The 25981-nt window shown below is 35.2% G+C and overlaps 1 protein-coding gene across 1 annotated transcript in view; it reads right to left on the bottom strand.

Annotated features, from left to right (window-relative positions):
- Positions 1–25981, bottom strand: part of LOC113616456 (cilia- and flagella-associated protein 47-like) — a gene marked incomplete at its 5' end in the record, with an annotated part of 358695 nt that overhangs the window by 77556 nt on the left and 255158 nt on the right. Inside the window, 4 exon segments of the mRNA XM_027099781.1 lie at positions 6917–7073; positions 10953–11057; positions 15361–15469; positions 18573–18748. Coding sequence (XP_026955582.1) covers positions 6917–7073; positions 10953–11057; positions 15361–15469; positions 18573–18748 — 547 coding nt within the window.

Below are 25981 nucleotides of genomic sequence, written 5' to 3'. Positions count from 1 at the left end.
AAAATAAAAAGAGTTGGGGGGAGGAGAGAAGCAGAGAAAAAGCTATTTTCTTTAATTTAAAAATCTCAGCTAATAAAAAATAGCAAGGATAATGGACATAATAATTAATACTGGTAGCATATCTGAAAGGATACTAAAACCATCAAATGAAGGGTTGTAAGGGAAGAGGTTATTCACATTGTCTCAAATTATCTATTAGTTATAAAGGGAAAAGATAATCTTTACAATATAAAGATCTGGCAGACACAACCTTAACCAAGTGATTAACTTAGTATCCCCACTAATGGGACTTTGTGTCTCCGGATGTGTTGCAATGAGAAGTACACGATATGTGATATTCTTACCAAAATGTTTAATCTAAACTGAATAATGAAGAAACAAAGATAAGGTAAATCAAAGTACATCAATGCAGTGTAACATTATGGAGCTGTAAATATATTTAGGTAGTTTTTTATGTCTTAATATATGACTTCCAAGATATGCAATATGAAACAAAGACAAAGAAATTTTTGTATAGAAAAAAAAAAAAAGAAATCCATAACATGCAATATTCTACAAGACAACTGGCCTGGACTCTCCAAAATACCAATATCATAAAAGACAAAACAAGGTAGAAGGGAATTTTTAGATTAAATGAGATGTAAGAGATTGGAAACCAAATGTAACGAATAATCCTTGATTGAATCCCAGACTGAAAAAAAGATAACATTTTTAAAAGTTATAAGGAACATTTTTGGGACAATTGGAGAAGTTTTACTGTGGATATTTAATATTTTAAAAATATTAATGTATCTAGGTTAAATCTTAGTGTATGATAATGGCATTGCAATTATGTTGGAGAAAGTCCTTTTTCTAAGGCCATACATACTTTAGAGACGAAATTATATGTCTACAGATAGAGATAGGATATAAAGCAAGTTCCCCAAAAGTTAACAATTGATGAAATAGATGAATCTGTATGAAAAATATAGGACTATTCATTGTACTATGCTCTTCTGTAGGTGTGACATTTTTCAAAATAAAAAGTTTTGTTTTGTGGGGAGGGGACTAAAGACTAAATGCAAAAAAAAAATTCCTACAGCTTTAATTAAATGGAAGCACATTTTGTTATCTTTAAAATGAGATTTGTGCAAGTTGAACTACTGGGTCATGGGGGAAACATTATAAATTATAGTTAATTCTCTATGGAAAGGAGATAAGCTTTACTGACATTGAATATATGAGGTGATGATGCTATATGTAAATATTTCACAAGTAAATATGCATACATTGAAGTGAATGCTGAAAAACATTTACTAATTGAGGTGTATGATATTAAAATATATTTCAAGACCATTGTGTAAAGAGCAATATTTCTGAAAGTACTGTCTTCTGACAACCTACACTGGAATAACTTGTGATGGTAGGGTCTTACCCCAGACATAATGAATCAGAATAACTGTGAACCTGAGAATCTAAATTTTGATAAGTTTCCAATTACTGCTTACTGAATTTTGAAAGCTACTAAGTGAGAAAAAAGGAATTCCAAATATTAAGGCTCCCAAACAGTATCTAAAAATAATTAAAGTAATTATAAGCAAGTTGAATCTCAGATTACTTGTCTGAAAAGTGGCTATAACAATAATTTCACATCTACTTTTCCATAGTATGAGTGTTAGCTATTTGTTATGAGCAAACTAAGACAAATAATCCAATGAAACTAAGGTATAAATAGACTGTTATATATTTGATACTCCAACTTTCCTGCCCACCAATCTCAAATCTCCCAGTGATGTTTATTAATTCAAATATTTAAATAGACTATCTGAATTTGGGAGTGATTTTGAGAGCGTGGGACTTTTTCTTACACCTATTTATCTCTCTTATGTATTAAGCTATGCACACCTTGACTGGCAATGTACAATGATCACTACATATTTAACATAAATATTTATTCAACTCTGGAGGTACTTCAGATAAGATTCAGAGGCCTCCAAGGGCAAGATTTTCATAAACTAATTCAAACATGTGAAATCAAATGCACTGGGTATTGCCTCTCCACATCCCGTAAGTGTGATTAACTTATCGTAACTGTGTTATATTGTTTGCTTTATTACTATATTACTAGTGAACACCATGGTCATAATCAACCTGAGTCAACAACAATTCAACAGAGTACCTTGTTTATATTTTATCAACCCTCAGAATGGAAGTTGATATTTGTAAAACTAATATGTTAACTGGTATGCACACCTTTATCCCTGCTGTTATTCTGTTTTGCTCTTCAATAAAACTACTGATGTCTGGAAAAGAATCCACTTATACTTAAACATTTGAATCAAATCACTAATATTGCATTTAAATTTGTATTAAGTAAAAGATCAAATAATCTCAAGACTACAGCTACTTTAACAGAAATAATCAAAACAACTACTCTGCATACATCTATTACTGCTTCATTCATTTATGCAACTTTTAGGTATATAACCTATAGTGATATTTCACAAGTAGAATACCACACAAAATCAAAATACAATGTGTATAAATTTTTGTGTGTATGTATATCCCACACATGAGGTAGCTTTGAAATGTGCATATGACAGTTTTCAGCACAAAACAGATGCTCAATAAACAGTGACTGAATATTCAACTCCTGCTTTATCAATATACATGCCAACACTGAAATACTCATTTAGTTAGAAGCAAATCTATGAGTTAATATAACCCCTGCCATTAGCAAGCATATAAAGTAGCAGGTGTGGAATATGGTTATATGAACAAGGGCACACACATACATATAATAGAGATGGGTCCTTAAATTCTTAATGGGCCCTAATTTCTAATGTTTCAACTCAGATGCTTGCTTCCCATTCACAGCTACCTTCCCTGTTTCCACTTTTACTTCCAGCTAAGTAGGAAGGAAACTTAACAGTAGGGGGCTGGGGTGGAGGGCATAATTACTGACGAGAGAGGATTGTGGGAATTGAGTCCATGGATACCAGTCGCTGAGGAAGGGAAAATGTCCTGGCCGAATAAGGTAGCCAAGATGGGAAATCCAAACGTATGTGAGCTAGGGTCTGATGGCAATGTTAAAAAGAGAAAGGAGAGTCCTGAAGAGCTGAAAAAATGTGAAATGAGTGGTAGTCAGGGGCATTTCTTGAGGTCCTTTGATAGGATGCAGGGAGGCCTCTTTCCCTGAGATCCGGGGGGAGGAAGCAAAAAGAAGGGCAAGTGCCTTTCTTTAGAGGCTTATCAGTATGGGGCTTTTATTTTTTTTTTTTAATTTATTTTATTGAACTATAGTTGATTTACAATGTTGTGTTAATTTCTGCTGTACAGCACAGTGATTCAGTTATACGTATATATACATTCTTTTCATATTCTTTTCCATTATGGCTTATCACAGGATATTGAATATACTTCCCTGTGCTATACGGTAGGACCTTGTTGTTTATCCATTCTATATATAATAGTTTGCATCTGCTAATCCAGTATGGGGCTTTTAAAGCACCATCTGTAAGCAGACAACTTAGAAAGACAGTGAGGTGGTCCTGGAGAAGATGAGTTCAAGAACCTGTTCCATCACTTACCCACTGCATGGCTTTAGGAAATTTCTAAGCCTCAGGTTCCACATTGAAAAAACTCCAAGAGTCTTTTTGTAAAGATTGGGTATAGTCACATTTATAGAGCTTAAGTGTGGTACATAGTGGATGCATAACAAATCCTAGTTTTCTACGCTATTTGAAAGCTTTTCTGTAGCATTCTGGTCCTCATGGGACTCATTAATGGTGTGCTTTGGACACATCTCTAGTATTCTCCAGGTGTTTAGGCCATCTCCTCTCTAGCCTCCCTATCTCATTACTTTTTTAAGTTGGCATAGATTCAGATATGAATAGATCCCTCAAATATAATATTTTTGATACCTTTCCTTGCATAATGGTCAACTGAAAGAATGTATAGATAACACACAGTAGAATTAAAAGATTAAATAGAATTTAATTAAAGATAATAAATAGATTATTTGAATATCAAAGGGCAATATATCTGAGAGAAGTGATTAAAATGAAAACAGCCAAGATAGCAGAAGAAAAGACGTTAGAGAATTGGGCAATATAAAAGTTTTGATGATGAGTTTACAATTCTAAAAATGTTGCCTTCTGGGAAAAACAGTGACTTTTGAAAGATATCTTCATCTATATATCTTAAATATCTATAAAGTCTGTCTGTCTATCTATCTGAAAGAGAGATGAGGAATGCAGGATCTGAAATACTGTGGGATCTCTCACACGCATCAACTACTCTCTTGGGGCTATATTGAGTCTTCCTATCAACCTCCCTAAGGGGATTCTGTGAATTATGTAGCATCTGCAGGAACATTTACATGTTCTTTTGAAAGACAGCAAGGTATTCCATCGTCCTATCATGAAATAATTTTAAGACATTTACAAATATTTAAATGAGAAGGTATTAATGTAGTACTTTCTCTAATGAGTATATTTGGCATATGTGTTAAATATTTTTATTCTTCTTGTCAGTCATATTTCCTTGTGACCCTTCAACAATTCAGGTCAAATTATGAGGCCAGGTTGCCAAGAAATATGATTACAAGAAGACGTGTACATGGTGGCTAGAAAAAAAAATAAGTCCACAAAAGAAAGAAGGAGGAGGTTATGACAGAGTGACAGAGAGACTCCATCACCAAGAAAAGGAAAGGAGGAATCTTTTCATAAACTAATGGAGAAAGTGGAAGAGAGAAAGATATCAGAGGTCAGTGTCTTTCTTATTCCCCAGACTCCATGGGTTGAAGGAAGAAGGGGGAGAACCTGAAAGTCTAAACATTCACCCGAGAGAGTGAGTTTACTTAAAAAAGACTGTTTTAAACTACAAGAGACTAATACATTTTTAATTATCAAGCTTACTCTTTTTTCCTGTTACATAGTAGAAAAAATTTTTGACCAATTAAAGAAAATTAAGAAGCCACAAATTATTTCAGTTTATTTTAATGTTAAAATATTGACCCAATATGCTTTTATAACACTCTTATAGCTATGTAGCTGCCTTGAAAATTCCATTCCCTGGAAAGTTCCATTAATCAGCCTTGTGTGTTCCCACACCAGGAATTCTAAGCCCTACAACTGGTACAAAGTTTACAAACACATATTTTCTTGGCGCCTACCTAAATTTGTGTTTTCCAATTCCAGCCAAATACAATACCTTTTCTATTTGAATTTTGTCAGTTCCATCTTCCTTTCCCTCCAGCAGTTATTTCAACCCACTGTGCCACTCTTCAAATCTCTTACTATATCTCCTTTTCTCAGCAGATGAAAATATAAATCCAACTGCTCTTAATTCCAAAGCCCCTCTACTACCTACAATTTATCTACATTCACATTTGTTTTAGCTTACCTCCACCTGTTCAAAAGTAGAAATGCCCCTGCTGTTCATAGCTCTTCCTTCTAACTCAACCCTGATACCAGTCCTCCCAGAGCCTTGGCCCATCGGTTAAACCCTATGTCCTTTATAGCTTTAACTCTTTCTCAACCCTGGCTTCTTCCTTCTGCTTATATATATGCTCAAGTCTCTTCCACATTAAAATACTGACTTCCTTGAGCCTGCAGTCAAGTTTTACTAAACAGCATGTCTCTCCTTCTCATCATAGCCAGAGTATTCATAAGGGAATTTTACATGAGATAACATTATGTTCTTAATTTTTCTTATTTCATACCACAAGCATGAAGAGATGATCAGGAAAGATGAGAACTCTAACAGGTAAATGATAGTGTTCAGCTTCAGCATTAATAAAAAATAGAAAATTTGCAATGATGATAAGATACAATTTTCCCACAATGAGACTGCTGGAAATTAAGGAGAATGATGATACTCAGGGCTTACAAGGTTCAAGAAAATAAGTAGTTATGTCTGTAATATACTCCTGATGGCAGCATGAAGTGCAATAGGATAACCATTCAGGAGAATAAATTGGTTACTTATATAAAAAACCTTAACATATGTGTTCCTTTTAGCCCTGAAATTGAACTTTATAAAATGGATCACTGTAGTTGTAGCAGTAGTTGTAATTTTAGTAAAAGTAGTAAAAATAGTTGAAAAGTTAAAATTATTAATGTTCAACATTACATTTAAAATGTGTTTCAGAAAACTTATAATGAGTTGATTTTTATTTCAGACCCACATTATTTGGTCATTTAATACAAAGTGATCAAACATTTCACACAACTGAATTTAAAAACATGCATCTTCAATATGACACGAAAAAAGGAACAAGCTTGGTTGGAGCCAAAATTTAATCTAAATATGCTATTTATATAGAAAAGGGGCAAAGGAAACAAAATTAGAACACTGGAATTTTTATAAACTTTGAGGAATAAACATTGGCATATTTGAGTGATATCATAAGAATTGTACAAATTTACTGACTTACATATTCAGCTTTCCAGATAAAATTAGAAGAATTTGACTTGGTATACAGATTCCTAATTTCTGATCCTGGAGTTTAGAGTTGTGATTTTGGCCATGATACTTCATCTCTTACATGTATGCTTTCTCTTTAATAAAATGATGTTGTTGAACTAACAGATCCCTGAAGTGTCCACTACCTCTAAAATGCTTGGACTCTATAATAGAATAAGTGTGATTAATAATTACAAAATGGGCTTCCCTGGTGGCACAGTGGTTAGGAATCCACCTGCCAATGCAGGGGACACGGGTTCAAGCCCTGGCCCGGGCAGATCCCACATGCCGTGGAGCAGCTAAGCCCGTGCACCACAACTACCGAAGCCCGCACACTGTGCTCCACAATAAGAGAAGCCACTGCAATGAGAAGCCCGCACACCGCAATGAAGACCCAACGCAGCCAAAAATAAATAAATTAAAAAAAATTACAAAATAACATATGTAAAGTAAAAGAAAAACAACTTACCTATTAGTATGATATCGATTAAAACATCTTCTTCGGTGGGATTTTGGAAAGGTATAAGAACAGATGATTGAAGACGAAGGTATGTGGTCATTCTTTCTATTTCTAGAGGCTGGGGGAATAGTCCTATTCCAGAGATGTAGAATATCCATTCTTTAAACTATATAAAGATAAACATCCATAACATATATGTACTAATTACATACTTTTTATTTGTACCACTTAATAAATATAGTACACATAAAAATTTTGGCAGATAAGTTTTTTGTTAATATTTAACATGCACTGTTTTTATCTTTCCTTCCTTTTCCAAATTCCTTTTGATTTTATTGAAAAATCAATGTGTTTTTACACTGAAAAAAAGGCAAAAGGCCAATGTTCAAATATTAAACATATTTCAATACATACAAGGTTACTGATAATAACATAAAAGAGAAAATTTAATGAAAGCCATGCATTTCTGCTCAAGATTTTTAAAAAAATCAATTTGTCTAACAAACTGGGTACTAAATGCTCTATGAAGTTTCCAAAATATTTATCACAGGAAGGCAAAGAAGGTGAGACACAGATTGCAGTCCCATTAAAAAGAAGTGTATACAACTTATTGCCATATTATTTACGCCCATCATCTAGTACAGTGTATGTTTTATCACATGATATGAAAAAATGGCTCAAAAATTATATGAAGAAGATTGAATGTGGCCATTGTTCTTATCTGTGTTTCAAAAGCCTGCAAAGCTCTGTTTGAAAATGTTCCGTTTGTATTCATTTGGAATAAAAGTCCCTTGAGACTCTGTTCTACACTGAACACTTTGCTAATGTTACCGATGAATGACGAGGTCATTAACCAAAAACCAGCGAACAATGTCCTGGTTTATCACCTCTCAAACTACATAGATGTTTCTAAGCTTAAGTTCCAATAAAAAGAGGGAAACTTGCTTTGTTTCCAAAGTAGGATGGGTGGTGGCAGGAAATTTATAAAATTCTATCTCAGTAAGTGAGGATGAAAAGGCAAGTTTTATCTGCATATGTCTTCAAATGACTGTATTACTTTTAGTTAGAGAGTCTACAAGCATAAATTCACTATATTTTCACTTATGATGTCTGAACTTGATCACACGTAATTGACTGCCTGGAATCAAATGTCAGGGTTCAATTATAGTAACAACTGTTTTATGTAAATTACTTACTTTTTGGCTATTTTATAAAATAAAGCATGGATGACAGAAATTAGGTTAATTTAAACCACTGGAAATAAGCCAAACTACAAAAACAAGAAGGTCATGTTTTCGTGTTTTGCCAAGTGGCCTGGAATACTGGAGGTTCTAAGTTAAACCATTTCCTACCATTCCTGGACACTAGTATCCAACAATTACCCTGGCATTGCTTACATTATCCACCTGGGTTCACAGAGGGAAATTAAAAAGTACCCCAGGGAACATATGCATTAAAAAAAGGTAACATTTTTAGTCCATCTTCATCTCAAACTTCTTTGAAAGGAGACAGAGTAAAACAATTAAAGATCCAATCTCAATGTTTCTGAAAGAAGAAACAAGTGGAGGTAAAAGACAGTAGATCTGGCTTGCACACTGAGTAGAGCTCAAGGGCATTCGAGCTTGCTAAGAATCAAGAGAGTCTGCCATAGACACAGGCTGCAAGGACGACAGACACATGCTGGGTAATAAAATCACTCTGATTTTATCTCTTTTTCCTTTATTTTCACTGTTCTGACCTTTAGATGCAGTGAGTCCCACATCAAGTATAAATGAAATAAATAATGGCAACTATTTGAAAATAAAAATGAAACGACTGAAAACCAAGAGAAAATCTCAGAACATAATGTTTGATATCAGAGAAGGCCTGTTTATCACATTTACTGCTTACTATTGTTCCTCTTATCCTGTTATGCAGTAACAATCTCATTGAGAGATTCTGGTAGCATATTATGAGTTTATGATATTTGCAGTTGTGATGCCCTAACCAAATTAATCTCAGGATTCAAAATCTATACAAACAACTTTAGCCTGAAGTTAGATTTTTTACAATGCAGAGTTCTTCACATGGATACAAACTGGAAACAAATGAAACAAATAATAAACCTTAGCCATTTCCTTAAGTTCAGCAAAGAGTCATATTCAGAAATAGTTAAAACTTATCCTACAAGCACCACCACACTAGATTTTTGATTAATCAGCTACTCAGTTGTGTGTGTTAGTTCAGATATATTTATCAGTGAAATCAAGAGAGGGACAGAAATCTGTGTGAGTTTTTCCCTAGTGGTTAACCTAATTGCAAACTTTCAGACTTAGAAAAGTAAGCCCTAAAATTTTCTTCTTAAAAATATCTTCTTTAGATGCTTACACATACATAATATATACTGCATTTTCAAAAGTTCATTCAATTAATACTTTGGGATAAACCAGTTTTGCCTGCAAAGAATGTCAACTAGATGAATTAAAAGAAGAGGAAGACCTGAATTATTCAGGGATAGAAAGGAAAAAAAAATTAAAGGCAAAAAAATAAAAAGAAAAGGCAAGAAAAACCACAAAGGTTAGGGCAACACATTGAAAAGGTTGAAGCGGTCTGGACTCAGTAGCTAAAAGAATGAATTACTGACTTAAGTCTAACCAGAGATAAAGCCTTGGAGATTTGCTACAACTTGGAAGGAGAGGCTTAGAGTTACTGAAATCAAGCCCCAGTGTTAAAGTGACTGACAAAAAGGTTTGAGTGGATTACTTACTTGAGTTCTTTTGTATTTGATAAAGAATTTTGAGTTCAGCCTCTAGGCTAGGATTTTCTAAATCTATTAAGATGGAGAACTGATCACTATCCTGCTGATGTGCCAGACCACCTTGAGTAGATGTAATTTCCACCAGAAATGCAAGCAACTAAGTTATCTCCAAGAATTAAAATGAAAGGCCTGACCCTGCTATGAAGCAATGATTTAAAAGATCAGCTGTGTTAAAATTATTTTTGTGAAAGAAAATCTCTCTACTATACCTGCCCTTCTTTATGAGAAGGATTACTGGTTTGTCTGTTTTCTTTAATATCTTTGAAAGTCAAGCATACTTCCATAGTATTGCTTCAGGTCATGTATAAGTCAGTAATCATGTAAAAAATTTATTAGCCTCAAAAACTTTTTTCTAAATTACACATTTTGGGGGAAAAAGAGGGTACTTCAGTTACATACAGGCCTTGCACTGACATAGGAACCCCTGTATTATATTTGATTTCACTCCCTCCCAGATGGCAGGATTTTGTAAGCTCCTTGGTGTCCCATAGGATATAAAGTATATACCTCGATTTACTTTACTCCCGCATCAACACCTGAAGAAGTAAAAAATAATAATAACTGTAAAATTTATGAAAAATTTTCATTGGCAGTAAGAGAGTTATGCCTAGGCATTCTGTCAGTAGCTGTAAGAACAGTCATGAAGACGGGTTGAAGCCAGATGTCCTGGGTTCAGGTCTGAGTTCGACCTCCTACTAGCTGCCTGGTCTTAATTTCTGTGTCTCATATTCCTGATCCATATAATGGGGTTGGCCACACTTCTTCCATAGGACTCTGGACAATGAATTGAAATAATTCTTAGAATGGCATGTAGCGAGTATAGAGATACTTAAAAAATATTTTTTAAATTCTTATTATTCAGATGAAAACAGAGTGAAAAAAATAACACAGTACTTGCAAGATTACATTTTATACAGTTTTATATTTAAGTTCATGAAAATTTGAGTAAGAAAATCCAAGTCAGAAAATTAACATAAATGCTAGCAATTTAGCATTTACATTAAAGTCCTTACATTTTAAATCTGGGTGTATATTCTCTTTCAGTCAAGTGATCTAAGGATTTAAAAATGCCTTCTTAAATGCCTGCACGTACATAATGCATACTGTATTTTCAAAAGTTCATTTAAATAATAATTTACAATAAATGTGTTTTGCTTGCAAAGATGTCAAGTGGACAAATTAGATTTACTTGTGTATTGACTTTAAAATTTAATTAACTTGTCTTGGTCCAAGAATACTCTATTGTACCTGAGCACAGTGGAAGGTGACAGAAGTCTGATGACCAGCTCCTCCAAGAGCAGAATGACGAAAGTGAACAGATATGTCTTTGGTGGAGTGAGGTGGTATGATCAGCTGTGTAAATTAAGAAACAAGAAAGAGAAACAAAAATCAATACTTTTGTTTGAGTCAGCATCTTTGTGTGCTAGGTGTATACCAGGTTGATGTTCATGTGATTAACGTGTTGCCTTATACACATTAACCATTCTCAGTATGCCTGCTTGGGGAATACTGGTGAAACAGCCCATAGTAAACAGTGTTTATTAGTGCTCACACAATGTTCTTCCCCCAGACAATGACCACATCGACCAATAAAAGGAAATCAGGATAAATTTTTTAATCTGAGTTGGAATCCCCAATAATAGAAATGTACATTTTATTTAAAGAACCCACAGCTTATTATCCATCCCAAAATACATGTCAAACCACTGGGAACCTAACTTGCAGCGTTGGTGAGGTCAAAAGAAATGAACTGAGTCTAAGTGCAGATGTAAGACATGCTTCTTTATTGTACAATGAAGTTTTTTCTTTGTCCTATTACATAGACCCTCAAGGTGTGACCTGCTAGAATAACTTGAGTCTGAAATGTATTAATCTGAGTTACCTCTTTAGAGATTGTGAAAGAAGCTAGAAACTCAATCATAATATAATGAAGGCTTGAAGATCTTAAGTAATCAAAAAGCTACACTGTAAATAATGTAATATTTATTATCAACCCTTATAGAATGACAGAATGAGTGGCACATTTGAGAAGTAAGTCAATTATTTTTTCACTAATGTATTTTGCCAGATAACTTTTGAAAAAGGACACTTGCAATTTGGCAAAGTCATTCAATCTTTGTAGAATACAGCACTTGCTCTTCAATAAACTCTGAAAACGACCATGAAAAAAAAATACAAACTTAATTTTAGAACAGAGTTACCTCCTTATTATACATGTGGTTTATCTACAGCAAATATTTTTTATCTCAGGCTGCGTGTCCCTCTGATACTTCATTATCAGTTTTGATATTATCAGTTAATGCATATTTAAGGAGTTCAAATTAATATCAGAATTAACCTTAGCAAAGAAAAAAAACAGAAAAGTTGCAGTTCATATGTTCTTTCAATTTAGCAAATGTGACAAAAATATTTCTCTCCCTCCCCCCATACATATATAAAAGAAATCAACCATTTCATCGGAAAAATGTATAATACTATATTAACTTAGATTTTTAACTCTAGTTCTACCACTGACTAATCATGTGGTTTAAATATTTTAGCCTCTCTGGCCTCAAATTCCTTTTCTATAAATATATGTCAGAGACATGTGGTGAAAATTGAGGTAGTGTATACAACCAAGCAATAACTCAATTCCTTTATTTCCACCTAAAATTTACTGAAAAATGCATCTCCCCTGGTTTCAAGGAAAAAAAGATAAACACGGTTGGATGGAATTTAACTGTAGCAAACCTACTGGTTTAGTGTAATGGGATATATAAATAATATGTTAAACATATCAGCTTTTGAAACTTAAAAACATTTTATTACAAGCAAGTGTCATCAGGAGTACCAATTCCCATGTTTGAGCTTACACTAGATCCTAGTTCAAGAGGGAAAGATATTCTTGCGACAGTTAGGTAAACTGAAATTTGGACAGGATATTAGATGATGGAGGAGACTAATATGCTCTTAAGAAATATAATCTAAAGTATTTACTGTTAAAATAGCATCTACAATTTACCTTTAAATTGAATAGTAAGAAGTGTAAGAGAGAAAAGAGAGGAAAAAATGTAACGAATTGTTACTATAAGAACCAAGATAGAAGGTATAAGTTTGTGCATTGTATTATTCTTTCCACTTCTGTATCTTTTTGAAATTTCTCATAATATATAGATGGAGGACAGTAAATTTTTAATATCATTATTTGCCTTGATAATCAATCTATGCTTACTTATTGAAGCATTTACAGGTAATCATCAATATTTAAAAATCCTTACCTATGTAAACATGAATATTACACAACAAAACCAGGAATAAAGTTATATATACATATCTATATAAAGTATATACATATATATATAATATACTTTCCATTTATTACCATTACCATTAATGTATGTTCCTATTTGTTCTATAACATATAATAGTATTTTTCTCACCTGTAAATTTATTTTTGAGTTGTTTCCAAATATTAAGTTAATTGCATATTCTGTGGTCAATAATATTTGATAAGTGTACAAAAGAATGAATGGACTAGAAAACCATGGTTGGAAATGTTAAAGCCGAGACCATCTTTTTCATTATGCAACATTAAGATGGCATCTGTAATACAATGCATTTGTTTTCCCTTGGACCACAGTTTACATTCTCTGTAAAAGTAGTGATACGAAGGATATGAAAACACCACTAATGAGTAATTTCTGTTAAATGTAAACTATAGCCTGAACATCATATTGTTTAATTTATGGAAAATATGGTGTTAAGTAATACAAACATACATGTATATTTTAAAATAATTTTTCTAAGATTGCACTATATACACCAATTTTAGCAATGTAATACTTAGCGATATCTGATTTGACACATCATGGCAGTTAAGAACTAATTTTATATCATATTAGTTGGCAACCAGTAAGTGACAAGAGACAGGTATTAAAATATAAATAAAGAAATCACATTGTAGATTCGTTAAACAATCATCAAACAGCAAATAGTAAAAGCCTTTTTCTAAATACCATGATTTACTGTGAGGTCCTCTGAAGAAAATAATCTATTGCAATTATCATTTCGAAGTTTACTTGAAAGCAGGGTTTTGGCATTCACTATACATATTTGGTATCGTATGCTTTGGAAATAGAGACAGGGATGCTGAACCTTCAGATCTTGTTTTGCTACTTGGGGGAAGATAAAGTGATTGAGGCCCATTGACTGGCTCTAGTCTCTCCCAGGAATGAAGGAATGAGAAAATGAGGTAGAGAAAAAGAGAGAGAGGCAGAGCTGTCAGCACTGTCTGTGGGGAGGGGGTGATGGGTAGGAACTAAGGAAAAGCTAAAAAGAACTGGCGTCCTGGGACCTGGACACATAGAATAACCATTGAGTCAAATCATATTCCTAAAATGCACCACTTTGGTGGGGACGTTGATAGCTGGGGAGACGCAAGAGGGAGGGTGGGTCTCCTTTGTGGACTCTTCTCACTCCTCTACACTTAAGGGTCAGTGAGGCTTGGCGTTTTCTACTTTTCTATATACACAGATCTCCCCCCCATATACTCCCCAAATTTCAGTTATCATTTTGGTGCAAATGATCCCCCAAGTCTTCATTTCTAGCTTAATATTCTACCCTGAATTTCAGAGCCACATAGCCAATTGCCTATGAATATTCCCTGAATTTATGTTCCTTTGAGATACTCTCCAAACTGTACATATCTTAAATCAGTGTTCTTAAAATGTGCTCTTTCTCCAGCTGCAGCAGTAGCAGCAGCAAGAGAACTTTTTAGAAAAGCAAATTCTCTGTGCCCCATATACACTACCAAATGTAAAATAGATAGCTAGTGGGAAGCAGCCACATAGCGCAGGGAGATCAGCTCGGTGCTTTGTGACCACCTAGAGGGGTGGGATAGGGAGGGTGGGAGGGAGGGAGGGAGAAGCAAGAGGGAGGAGATATGGGGATATATGTATATGTATAGCTGGTTCACTTTGTTATAAAGCAGAAACTAACACACCATTGTAAAGCAATTATACTCCAATAAAGATGTTAAAAAAGAGAAAAAGAATATATGTATAACTGAATCACTTCAGGACACGGGGATGGGGAAGGGTAAGTTGGGACAGTGAGAGAGTGGCATGGACATATATACACTACCAAATGTAAAATAGATAGCTAGTGGGAAGCAGCCGCATAGCGCAGGGAGATCAGCTCGGTGCTTTGTGACCACCTAGAGGGGTGGGATAGGGAGGGTGGGAGGGAGACTGAGGCAGGATGTATATAGGAAATCTCTGTACGTTCGGCTTAATTTTGCTGTGAACCTAAACTGCTCTAAACAATTGTCTCTTTAAACAAAAAAAAAAGACCACTCCAATTAAAATCAGAAAAAAAAATCATATTATTGGGAAACTATTGCAAAAACTGGTTACCAAAGCGGTCAGGAATAAAGCACAACCAATTTATTTAGGGTTCAGTGAAAATGAGCATGAATCTAGCATATATAATTTCAAAATTTACATGAACATGATATTGATTTTCTTGATAAATTAAAATTGGCAATGCATATATTTTAAAATTTTAGCATTTCAAGCCTTATTAATAATTCAATTGCTAATACTTCATGGTGTCCCAAAATCAGAATTGGAAAATGTTCTACTAGTGGTAGATTACTCGGCTTTCTGAATATACTTACCTGTGATCTGTTAATCTCCAGGACAAAATTATCAGGATTACTGTTTGTTGCTTGCAATTCTAAGGTTTCGTGTGTAGGATTATCTAAAGGAATTATCTGAGTGACAAACCTGGAAGGAAGGACAAAGGTAGTAAAGTTGTTCAATGATAATTTCACAAACTTGATGACTATTATGGGTTGAACTGCATCCCCCCAAAAGATATAGTAAAGTTCTAACACCCAGTGCCTCAGAATGTGACCTTATTTGGAAACAGGGTCATTGCAGACGTAATTAGTTAAGTTGTGGTCACACTGGAGTAGGGTGGCCCTTAATCCAACATGACTGGTGTCCTTATGAGAAGATGATGTGAAGACACATGAGAAGGCCATACGAGAAAGGAGGTAGAGATTGGAATGATACATCTACAACTCAAGGAACACCAAAGATTGCTGGCAAGCACCAGAAGCCAGGAGAGCCAAGGAAGGATTCTCCCTTTCGGGTTTCAGAGGGAGCATGGTCCAGCTGAAACCCTGATTTCAAACTTCTAGCCCTTCTAACAAGTGTGAAACAATACCTCAGTGTTTCCATATTGAAAGAGACCCCAACTACACAGAAAAATGTACGAAAATAGAGCCACACCAATGTATATCCTTAAGAATTTTGAGGACATTAGGTACAATTAAAGACCATGAAAACTTCAGAAGAGGAAAAAGACCCACAAGACTAGTTAGAAATATAGTAACTATCAAACATCTTTTAATATTATGCAACTTTAAATTATACACAGTATGACTTAGATAAAAAGTAGTTGTTTTAGAAAAACGTAAAGAACAACAAGAACTTGAAAGAAAAAAAGGCTAGCACTTTTAGGTAGAATGAAAAAAAACATGACTGTAAAATTGGTTGAGCCAAATATTTTCACAACACTGACTTATATTTATTAACAATTGTATATATATATATATATATAGTTTATAGTTTTATATATATGTATAGTTTTCACATATTGGTATATATTTAAAACAAGAAAAACTTAAATCTAGAAATAAATTTGTAAATAACTTGTAGCAGACACTGTTGGTGCTCCACCTAGTTTCCTGCCTCCATCCTCCAACTCCCGCATGCTTGCTGTTCATCTTCCACCTGAGACTTTCAGATGATTGCCTTGGGATCCTGAAGTCCTCAGCCCTAGAGCAGAAGTGGCTGGGAGTTTACAGCTCATCCAGAGGAAGCTTATACTGCCTAGTATGGGAGTTCAAAAGCCCAGAATCTTGGCATCGAGACAAGACAAACTCTGAGATGTGATTTATGCTCCAAAGCTCTCCACAGCAACAGATAAAGTCTGGGACTGTACCTGCAATCACATCCTTGCTTAGCTTCTTCCCTTTGCTTATTCTGCTTCCCTTGTTCTCTTACTAATTTTTCCTACTGGGATCACACCTCCTTAATAAATCACTTGCAGTGATGTTTTGGCTCAACATCTGGCACTGGAAGACTTGAACACTCTTTTGGTGTGCTGAGGGAGAGACATTAATGAGAAGGCACTGATTTGCCCACTGGTACACGTACTCTTTAAAAGCAGGAAATGTGACTTGATTATCCCTATGCATCAGCGCCAAACTTGACCCCAGACATGTACTAGGAACTCAGTCACCTAAATATAAAGGTCATATTTCAAGGGCATATGGTATTAACCAAATGACCAAGTATTCTCAATTGCCCAATGCTTACCCTCTGCTTTGCCTTGACCAAACTTCAGTCAGCTTTCTATCTTTCCCATAGTCCCCTGAATTCTGCTTGTCCCCAAGCCTGAGCAAGCACCAAAAAAGTAGAATGTGCCTCCCTTCTGGGCTTCTCTTGAGAATCAACTGACCAGAGCAAAACCCTTTTTCCTATCAGTCCCCACCGGTCATTTTCCCTTCCTTGTCCAGCTTTCCCTCCAAAGATTCTGCTTATTTCTGCTTGCCCCTTCTTTAGCCTATAAAAGAAAAAGCTTGCTTGGTTTGATATTGAGTAGCTTGTAGATTTCTGAGAGGGGAATGTTCTCCGAATTGCAATAGTACCCCGCCAACTATTTCAATAGTCCCTTTTCCTCCCTTGCAATAATCATTTTGAATAAAAGCCTCTCCTTACTAAGTCCTGACTTGTTTTTCTTTTCACACAAGTTTTCCACACGGTCGTTTAAATATCAAACCTCCCTGGAGAAATAAATCAATTACTAAAAACATATTTATGTCTTATTTTAAAATACTAAATGCATTATAACAATATTCTTTTAGATAAACATTTTTTTCTTCCATGAAATAATTTTATCTATTAAATAGAACTTACTTTCCAAGGTCACAATGTATTTCTGTGTCTTTTAATGTATGCTGACAAAGAAAATCCAAGATTCAGTCTGTGTTCACAAAGCCTCTATAGTCACAATGCAGAGAGGAGACAAGCCCACGTTTCTAATGGTAATCTAGCAAAATAGGGTCTTGTATATACAGTATGGTCTTAATTTTCATGCTTCACATTATAAAAATGTTTATCCTTTAAAATTTCACAAATATATTTATTTATTCATCATTCATTAAAATAAGAATTATTCTAACTCTGAAAGAGCATATAAACTAGCAAAAGACATTTTCATGGCGTAATGGAATGCATCGTACACACCAATACTAAGTACAGTCTTTAAAACTATAACAATTGGATATTACTGTTAAAGAAAGTTGACTATTTCACTATAAACTGAGTTAATCGTGAGCATAGAGGCCATGTGTTTGTGTGTGTGTGTGAGAATACACAGTGCAAAGTTTTTCATAATTATGCCATAAGAACACTCGTCATTGCACTGTTAATATGTGTGTATGTGATTTGCATTTAATTGAGAATATAAGATATAAATGAATTTTTATCATGAAAATTGAAAGTTTAACCCCTAGTCCTTACAGAATCATTTTCATTTGGTGCAACCCAGAAAAATATGGTTAACAAAAAGTGAAGTGAAAGAGAGTATATAGGGGCAATTTAGGAATTATTTAACTTGATATTCTAATAAATAATATCTTTGCATTAAAGAAAACAATGGTAATTCTAAATTAGTACATTTTACCAATGAATGGTATTAAACAAAGCTAAAACTATGAGCGAGTGTAATCTCAATGATTATACCATGCAAAGAAATAATTTTAAAGGTTAATTTCAAAGGATCAGCAATAAGTATAATGCCACACTCAAACCATACCTTTGTTCTCTATAGCCTGTAGTCGCTGGAGAATACCGTACAACACAGTTGAGAGAATCTAGTGGAAATAGTACAAGTTCCTTGAGTCCACTAACGGCAGCACTCGATAACTGCACATTTAAGTGAATAATTTTCTCTTCTGGATTAAAGAGACGTATTTCAATACAAACACTCTCCTAGAATGACATAAGAAATATAAAATTAGCTCTTAGCATCAGCATAGAGTCATTGTCCTATGGAAGCCATAAAACAATGGCCAAATGTATAAAAGTTTATTTTTCTCCTTGACCCACTACTGAATGTACCTCACTCTCTTTTAATCTCATATACTTTCTTTGTTTATCCTTGCTAAATGGTGACAATATTTTGTTCAACAACAAACGGTCCAAGAGATCCACCTAGCTAAATGCTAAGGAAACTGCAAAATTACATTTAAAATATATTTGTCTTCAGTACCATTATTATTATGAGGTCTGTCTGTCAATGTTTCTTCTTGCTGTGGTACTCAGACTTATCATCCGTAGAGGTCGCTAAAATATGGGTTACTGGCACTCTTCCTCAAAGATTCTGATTCAGTACATCTGGGATGGGGCCCGAAAATTTATCTTTCTAAAAAGCTGTGGCTGCTTCTGCTGATTCCGAGGATACACTTTAAGTAGCTCTGTACATTAGTAGCAAATTCTAGAGACAATCTGAACTAAGAGGTAAAATCATGCTGATGACATGACTACCTTCCTGTTTAGATTCCTCCCTTCTGTAAGGTTTCTCCTGTCCTGCCTCCTGGGCTACATCCACTCAGCCATGGAAGGCACACTTCACGTTCCAAGACATTTCCTGATTCTCATTCTGATCCATTCTGGCTAATGACTTATATCTTTTTTTTTTTTTTTTTGCGGTACGTGGGCCTTTTTTTTGTGTGCTATGCGGGCCTCTCACTGTTGTGGCCTCTCCCGTTGTGGAGCACAGGCTCCGGACGCGCAGGCTCAGTGGCCATGGCTCACGGGCCCAGCCGCTCCGCGGCATGTGGGATCTTCCCGGACTGGGGCACGAACCCGTGTCCCTTGCATCGGCAGGCAGACTCTCAACCACTGTGCCACCAGGGAAGCCCACTTATATCATTTTTCTAAAAATTTTCTTGAAGTATAGTTGATTTACAATGTTGTGTTAATTTCTGCTGTAAAGTAATTCAGTTATACATATATTATTTTTCATATTCTTTTCCATTATGGTTTATCACAGGATATTGAATATAGTTTCCTGTGCTATACAGTAGGACCTTGTTGTTCATCCATCCTGTACATAATATTTTGCATCTGCTAATCCCAAACTCCCAATCCATCCCTCTCCCATCCCTCCTCCCCTTGGCAACCACAAGTCTGTTCTCTGTGTAGCGACTTATATCTTACCCCATTACAGCCATGATCTCCACTACAGTAAAAGCCATTAGTTGAAGGAAATGTGTCAAAGGTGATTAAATAGACAGGACATATCTCAATCTTAACAAAGACCAATTGTCTATAATGTCTTAACCTAATTAAATGGAGAATGTTGGACATTTTAGTCATAATTTAAAGTTTGGTAATGGATGTACTTTGGGACATGGAGCTATTTTGAAATTTATCAAATCACATTAAAGGAGCTGGTGGGGACAGGTGGTGATGGGGAGAGAGTTATTCACACAACGTATCTTCAAGATAGACATTACAGCTTTGTCCATGAACAAGCATTTGCTTGATTACCTCTGTAAAAATAAATGAGTGGATAAGTATTATATTTTAGGGGGATGGAAAAAGCATTTAGTGTGGTGAACATCATCTGGCAAGGAAAGATGGAAATCAAGGATATAGACAAGTTTATAATTACTAGATGAGAGAAGATATCATTTACTACAAATCAGATTTAATTATGAATGCAATTGAAAATGGCCATCTACAATAGTTTCAGGAGATATTAGAATCATGGATTCCTAAAATAAATGGCCATTAAATTCCTACAGTAAAATATCCATGCTCATAATTATAAAGAAGGAAAAATAAGATATAACATGCGAAAAACTCAACAGTGGCATTACATCACAAAATTTACTATTTCTTAGGCAACCTGACATATTTTATAAGACTGTTACAGAACACAGACTCCTAGGAAGTTTCTGAGGGTCAAGCAAATCAACAACTAACCCAAAGGAATATGCCATGATAACAAATACCAACCACCATATATTAGCCTAGAAACTTTGCCCAGGTCTTTGGACAGAAAATTGAAATGAGACATTTCAGACTAGATATGTGTCCTGGTCTATTACTCAAATTTCTTCAGAGGAAGTGTCAGTTTAAGACACTGCTATAGCTTCCTTTTTTTTTTTTTTTAATTTTTGGCTGCATTGGGTCTTCATTGCTGCGCACGGGCTTTCTCTAGTTGTGGTGAGCAGGGGCTACTCTTTGTTGTGGTGTGCGGGTTTCTCATTGTGGTGGCTTCTCTTGTTGCGGAACACGGGCTCTAGGCACACGGTCTTCAGTAGTTGTGGCACGTGGGCTCAGTGTTGTGGCTCGCGGGCTGTAGAGCGCAGGCTCAGTAGTTGTGATGCATGGGCTTTGCTGCTCTGTGGCATGTGGGATCTTCCCGGAGCAGGGCTCGAACCCGTGTCCCCTGCATTGGCAGGCAGATTCTTAACCACTGCGCCACCAAGGAAGTACTATAGCTTCTTCAAAGTAGTAAAAATGCTAAGATCTAAACCACTGATTATCACAGTAATTCATTTTTATATCACCATCAGCTCATATACACATACTACTGAAAAGGAAGTTTCACAAAACAGTCCCTACTCTTACCACATGTGATTTCTATGATCTATTCTATTCTACTCTACTCTATTCTAGTCATCTCTTTAAAAAATAATGCTCATTTTGACCCAGTCACATTCTGAGATGTGTACATTGAAAAACTATGGTCTAAAAAGGAAAAAAGTACTGGAATATGGAATTGCTTTATGTCTTATCACATGTAAACTATGAATACAAAATAACACAAAACCACTTTAAAGCTACTGTTTCCTCTGTGAACTACAAGCCATATAACAGAAGCATGCTTTGTGTTACAAATGTGTGATGACATTCTACACAGTTGGCCAAATCTCTTGGGAAATGTGGATGGCAGCTAAGGGGCACCTCTATCACAGCTCCTCCTTGACATATCCATTGCAAGTATCACTACCTCATCATTTCACTCTTATCCAGTAGGACTGGATGCCCCCTCAAAATTCTTCACAGAGCAGCCTTCCAGAGAGCAATCATCAATTGCTTACAAGCACTAAGTACCACTGCAGTCACTGCAGAATCCCTGCAACCAAATTCTCTGGAGTCTTGAAAATAGCAACAGACTCAATAGAAATGAATATTTCATTATACTAAAATGACTGAAATTTCCAATTAATTGTTCTGTACTCCTACCATGGTAAAATATATGTCAAATTTAACTACAATATTATAAAAAATAATTTCTAACTTTCATTATGGTTTGAATATTATTTTCTTCAAAGTTTAAACAGATAAAAATCCCTAAATGATACCTTTCATATATGGTATTATATAAATAATTTCTATTAAATATCCATCTGCCAAAATAATGTCAAAATTAATTTGGACAAGATTAATTTTCCAACTAGATTTCTTAAGGCCATAAAAATTAGATATTTCTTTAAATATCTGATGCATTCAGTAAGTTAAAGAAAGGAAATTTTTGTCATTCACCATTTTACCAAATGATCAAAATTTGTAAATTTATTCTTGGAACACCTCCTTTGCATTATCTACGTAATCCAGAAATATATAACTATTTTGAGTAAATAACATACAAAACAAAATGTATAAAAAATTACTCTGCAAAAATGGTTAATAGTCTTGCTGCCTAAGGTATCCTACTACCCCCATTCCATTTTTTGATAAATAAGTTATTCAATAGGAAGTACAAAGTCAGTTAAATTTCTGTGAACACTTGATATATTAAAAAAGGTTGAAATAATGGGCTACTGTATATCTTGCCAATGGCATTTTACTCCACTTTGATGAGTGGATTTTTTTCAGTTTATGTTTAGAATTAAATATAAATCAGTTTTGACTGATTATTTTTTTTGAAAAATAGTAATGACTGTATATGGTGACTTCAAAAGTTGTCTTTCATCTTCACATGGCCTCTTTTAGGTTCAATGATAGAGAGTATTCCTCCATAAGTTGTCTAGTATTTTTCTCTTGATTGTACTTAAGGAATATTTTAGCTAACATAATGACTGTTTAAAGAAACTGCTTCCATTTCTCACAATCCTTTGTAGAGAGACCAAATTGGGTATATTTAATCCTGTGGAATATAGGTAAAGATTTTAAAGCATGAGAACATTCATAAAATGCTGAAATTTAGACTACTGAAAAAGTTCAAATACTCAGAGAAGTCTGGAATACTATTTTAAAATATGTACAAACAACTGAACTGAATTTTGTTAAGTTATAAACCTTTTCAAAGGGAATTTGACTATCTGTTCATCTTAAAACAAATATAAAATATTTTCGGCATCTAAATACATATTATATGTTTATTATTTTCTTAAAACAGAAGAAACATTTTGAGAGATTTAAAAACATAAATTAGATCAGGTCATTCCCTTCTTCACACCTCCTAGTGGCTTCTAATTGCACAAGGAATAAAAACTCTCATCTTGCCTTTTGAGGTCCTACAAGATGGTGTCCTATAGACACCTCTGATCGCAAATCATACCTTTACCATTTCTGTCTAAGCTCCAGCCTCACAAGCCTCTTTTCTGTTCCTGGAGTGCCTGGGCTCCTTCCTGGCAGGTCCCTTCCCACCAAGCTGATTTTGTCCCAAGGGCTTATACATTGGTTAGTCTCTCTACCTGGTTGTACTACTTCAGTCTTTGTGTCATCCTCAATGAAACCTTGGACTATTTTCGTTTGTAGAATTATCACTGTCTAAATTCATCTTGTCCATTTATGGTCATGGTAATGGGTTCACCTGGTGAACTAAACTTAGTGGAGTGTAATGTGAAAATGGTTTCTCTCCTCCACTGCTGCTCTCCAAACCAGGCAGGATCTCCCTTTCCCCACCCCTGTTGTTATCTTAGGATGGTTCGCAATGCTAGAGCAGTCTCACTGTCAGATATATAAAGAAATACAAAATCAATCAACACTTTCATCTCACATCCAACAAATACTTTTCCTGATTTCTCTCCCTGGCACACCGTCCCCACTTCCAGGACTATCTACTGATTTTTCAGACTGCCTGTGAAGAAGGTAGACATGATCTGTTCTTTTCAATTCCCTGCTCTGACTTCCTCCCCTCCTGCAATCACTGTGCTAATATGGATCCTTCAGGTTACAGGATGTAGATGGGATGAGAGGTAAAAGAACAAAGGCCATTTATTTAATTGATGCTGGGTGATCTTCTCCAGCTGACTTGCTAGGTCCCTCTTTCTTACTCTTTCTAGCATTACCCCCATGTAGACTCTTCTGGGTTCTTCTCACTCTAGTAGAATGTACCTTGAGGCAGATTCTTCTAAAACAGTCCAAGCCCAGTCTCCTTCCACAGAGTAAAATCCATTTTGATCCAGAAGGTCTTATCATGTGTCAGTGGAAGTGTAGCTGCTTTCACTCTAGCCATTTTCCCTTTACATACGGTCCAATCTGTGGGCAGGAACGCACCAAAATCTAATGGGCATTAAACTGTCAGTTTCCACTCCTTAAAAAAAACATCGCCACTCTCTTTGTGTTCTGGCCGTGGCATACACAGGCTAGAAAGTGGATGATAGGCTAAAGATTTCTCATCTCCCTAGACACAGCAGAAATATCATTTCTCCGGCAAAATTCTGTGCTCCCCTTCACAATATAAAGATATCATTGGGTAGCAGCTATCCAATCAGAGGTTACATTTCCCAGACCCTCCTGCACCCAGGCATAGCTGTGTGACTAGTTCACTCCAATAGTATGTGAGTTGAAGTGATGTGTGCCACTTCTATGTGACTAGCGGGAATTCTCTCCTCTTCTTCTCTTTCTCCACCCATGTGCAAGAACCTTTGAGTCCCTAAAGGATGATGGATTCACCATATGGGAGGAGTCTGAATCCTGGGATCTCAACATGGAGGGCGCCAGCCACTAACCAGGAACAAATGAACCACACTGTTACAATTATTAAAAATGTTGATTGTGTTAAACCATTGAAATTCTGGAGTTCTTTATATCAGCTAGAGATGCCCTAACTTATACATTTAGTGAGTCCTAATTAAGTGGCATAGCAAAACCTTTCACAGCATGGAGAAAGAATTATCTATAGTTCTCAGGTTTGTATTTTACTTGAAAATCTAAGACAATAGAAAAACTTCACATAGAGTATCCCATTTCAATTTTATTTTTGTTTCCTCTCTAACGCAACTAAAATATTAGCTCCATGCAAACAGGAGCCTTGTTTGTATTGTTCATCACTTTCCTCAGCATCTAGAATAGTGCCAGGGATACGAGAGACAGTAAATATTCATTAAATAAGAAAATATGCAATTTTTAAGAGGCTTTAATGTTTGTATATAAATCTAGTTGTTAATACGTCTAATATTCTGGATAATCACAACACTGAACTAAATAATACAGCAAAAAAACTCATAAAATCTGACTCAGGAGGAGTTTAAAAATATCAAGTTAACTCAGGCTGACCTCTTTCATGAAAGTTATTGGGAAAGAACAGCTGCCTTAGATGGGAGAAAGACACTGGGTTAACTTTATCATTTGGTTGCTGGTTCACACCTTCTCTGAACAGGAATAATTTAATTCACTGAGTATTTCTACCGAAAACTTCATCAATTCCTATTCTTAATGGGTCATAGAAAATGAAAATTATTATTATTTTTGCCCATAAAAGACTAATTGAGTCAATGACAATTCAATATGCACTAGCAGGAAGTATTTTTCACCATATCCTCTCCTAGAAGATAATCATGAGTTCATTATAAAAGGATTATTTCTGAGGTCCAAAACCACAATAATATTAATTTAAATAAGGCATATTATTGAGGAATTTTAATTTTATTCAACTTGAAAACATTATCAAGTCAATAAATAAATTGTACCAAAGGGGATTTTGAAGTGTACCATGTAATTCAGAAGAAGTGATAACTATAGTCTGTCCTAGTAATTTTTCTAAATTGAAAAGTCAGTGCAAGCAGTTCAGGACTCAGAGGAATCAGGTAGACAGCTGTAAACTACAAGCACCATTGTCATGCCTCTGCTACTGCCATCTACATATCACTGTGTCTATGGAAGTCATGCCTCACATCCCCCCTCACCAACTCCAGTCCTTTGCCATCCAATCTGAGTCATACAGATTGCAGAGGTGCAATCAAAGTGGGAGATAATTCC

This window comes from Aethalodelphis obliquidens, unplaced genomic scaffold (assembly GCF_003676395.1).
Source record: "Aethalodelphis obliquidens isolate GAN/ISIS:26980383/991018 unplaced genomic scaffold, ASM367639v1 scaffold141, whole genome shotgun sequence".
NCBI lineage: Eukaryota > Metazoa > Chordata > Mammalia > Artiodactyla > Delphinidae > Aethalodelphis > Aethalodelphis obliquidens.
The sequence above is the reverse complement of the archived record's forward strand: the minus strand, read 5'-3'. Positions and strand labels throughout refer to the sequence as shown.